Source organism: Homarus americanus, unplaced genomic scaffold (assembly GCF_018991925.1).
Source record: "Homarus americanus isolate GMGI-L3 unplaced genomic scaffold, GMGI_Hamer_2.0 scaffold47916, whole genome shotgun sequence".
NCBI lineage: Eukaryota > Metazoa > Arthropoda > Malacostraca > Decapoda > Nephropidae > Homarus > Homarus americanus.
Window position 1 is genome coordinate 1 of NW_024730207.1, and position 2,232 is coordinate 2,232.

Consider the following 2,232-nt stretch of genomic DNA (forward strand, 5'->3'; position numbering starts at 1 on the left):
CTTTAAGGTGTTACAGCCTTTCACCAACTTTGAAGAGGAACCCCTACGTACCACGTGTGCAATCAACCAGTTACACACCTGGACTTCACAGGGTCAACTTCTCTTGTTCTGATCTGACCAATAAATACTATGATTAGAGAAGTGATGTCCTGGACTGCCAGTGTCTGGTACATTAAAGTTGTTCACACACACACACACAGCACATAAGACCGTCTGTCACAATTATAACGTAAAAAATCTAACTCACCTTAAACAAGGATATTTTTTTACATTGTCTAAGGACCAACAGATAACTATGTGGCTCCCACTACATGCAGTTATAGTTTAAGGTTAGGGTTAGGGTTAGGTTAGGTTAGGTTAGGTTAGGTTAGGCTAGGCTAGGCTAGGCTAGGCGAGGCTAGGCTAGGCTAGGCTAGGCTAGGCTAGGTTATGTTAGGATCCCAGGGATAATAAGTTAACAGTGTCTTAGCTTAGATAATTATCTTTAGTGTAATTGTTTTGGTTTGCTAGATGTATTACCTACCCTCACTATACATAATCAATAGGATGTTACCTACACTTACTATGTATATTTAATAGGTTAAGTGAAATAAAGATAAAGAGCTATAGTTTTGGATATTATTGACTATACATTAATATGTATAATATGTATTAAAGTAAGCTATATTATAGGAGTGAAAGGAAGATATTGTTTATTATTGTATTGAAATGTTAATGATGGTGTTTACTTTCTTATGCGAAGTTCATTTTGGTACATTTTAAATCAATTAGTTTTAATAAGACACGTTTGTTATTTATAAAAAAATACAATTATTTTTATTTTTTTACATTTTTTTATTTTATATTTTTTATTACATTTTATTTATTTTTTTTATATTTTATTTGCCTCACTCGGCCTCCTCTTCGTATGGGACGGCTCTTGGGTATTTATTTAAGGCCGCTATCCCCCCAAACGTACTTACCAGCATGTTTGTATTATTAGTTGTGTTGGGTATCACAAGTAATTCGGTCTCCTCGGGACAGTTTTCTGCGAACCAGGCGACTTCAGGGGACTCGTCCCATAGCACTACAACTTGGACGGCACCATCCTCCATGGCCGCTCGAACTTCATCACCAAAGCAGACCATGTCCGGTTCATCGACCCTGAGTTTTTCAAATATGGAGCTGAGGACAGTGTTAGACTTTTCCAAAAGCATGTGCTGGCGGAGGTCCCGTGTGGCATTGATGGCCTCCCTCAGCCCTTGACGGCCGGAGTATGAGGTGTTTTCTACACGTCTTACAGCACCCTTCAAGAGCTGGGGGAGACGCTCCACCAACTGGTCCTTCAGCTGACCAGGACCCCCTACCACCAGGGCCTGCACCTGCACGGTCGCCTTATTTTCATCCAGATAAAACTGTTCGCTGAGAGCAATTACTTTCTTCACCAGCAATTGCCTCTTTTCCAGGCGGATGCGCTAGAACCTGGGAGCGGACTGGCCACCTCTCCCGTGCTTTTTTGGAATGTCCACGTTCTCATGGTGGTGGACCTTTAGTCCATTTTCAGAGAGGGTTCCAAGGGCAACTGCTGACCCATCGAGGATGATGTAGCCAACGCCTCCCTCTTGGGAGACGAGTAGTTGGTGCAGTGAGTGTGTGGAGAATGTCTTGCTAACATCGTATTTAAAATCTTGGACTGGTTGAGGAGGTGTTAACGTCCGGCGAAGGCGACTCACCTCGCCGGTTGCTTTGTTGAGAACTGATTGGCCATAAAACACTAAAAGCCCATGGGATGGCATGACATTGACGGTGGATACAATATCCACAGTACTCTTCAGTGCTTCTTGCACTGAAGAGCGGTTGGAAACGGACTTTATGTTGGCCGCACGGCTTTGTTCATCCTTGAGTCTATTTTTTACGAGTATCAGGGAGGAAGATGATGGGAGGTGAAGGCTTAATACAGATGAGGTCCGGAGAGCCTCTACATTCTCCAACTCCTTGAGAGCTGCTCTGAACTGGATCACTTGCATTCGATCCATCTTAAACTTGATAATAATATCTGGTTCTTCTGGTGACCTAAACTTGAGATTTAGGGAGAGATAAAATAATGAGGTTGGAATTTTGTTCCTCAGCCTCAAACTGAACATGTTATAGTAAAGTAGTAGTAGTAGTAGTTGAGATGCTGTAGTAATATAGTAAAGATATTGCAGTAGTAGTTAAGATGCTGTAGTAATATAGTAAAGTAGTAATAGTAGT

General features: G+C 41.7%; 1 protein-coding gene across 1 annotated transcript; it reads right to left on the reverse strand.

Annotated features, from left to right (window-relative positions):
• Positions 1–962: 962 nt before the first annotated feature.
• Positions 963–2,015, reverse strand: LOC121866928 (eukaryotic peptide chain release factor subunit 1-3-like; the record flags this gene model as incomplete). Its single annotated transcript, XM_042366679.1, has 2 exons — positions 1,713–2,015; positions 963–1,454 (listed from the first exon to the last, which is right to left on the reverse strand). Coding segments are annotated over exons 1-2 (795 nt in total), but the record flags the coding sequence as incomplete, so codon positions are not given.
• Between the last annotated feature and the right edge of the window lie 217 nt (positions 2,016–2,232).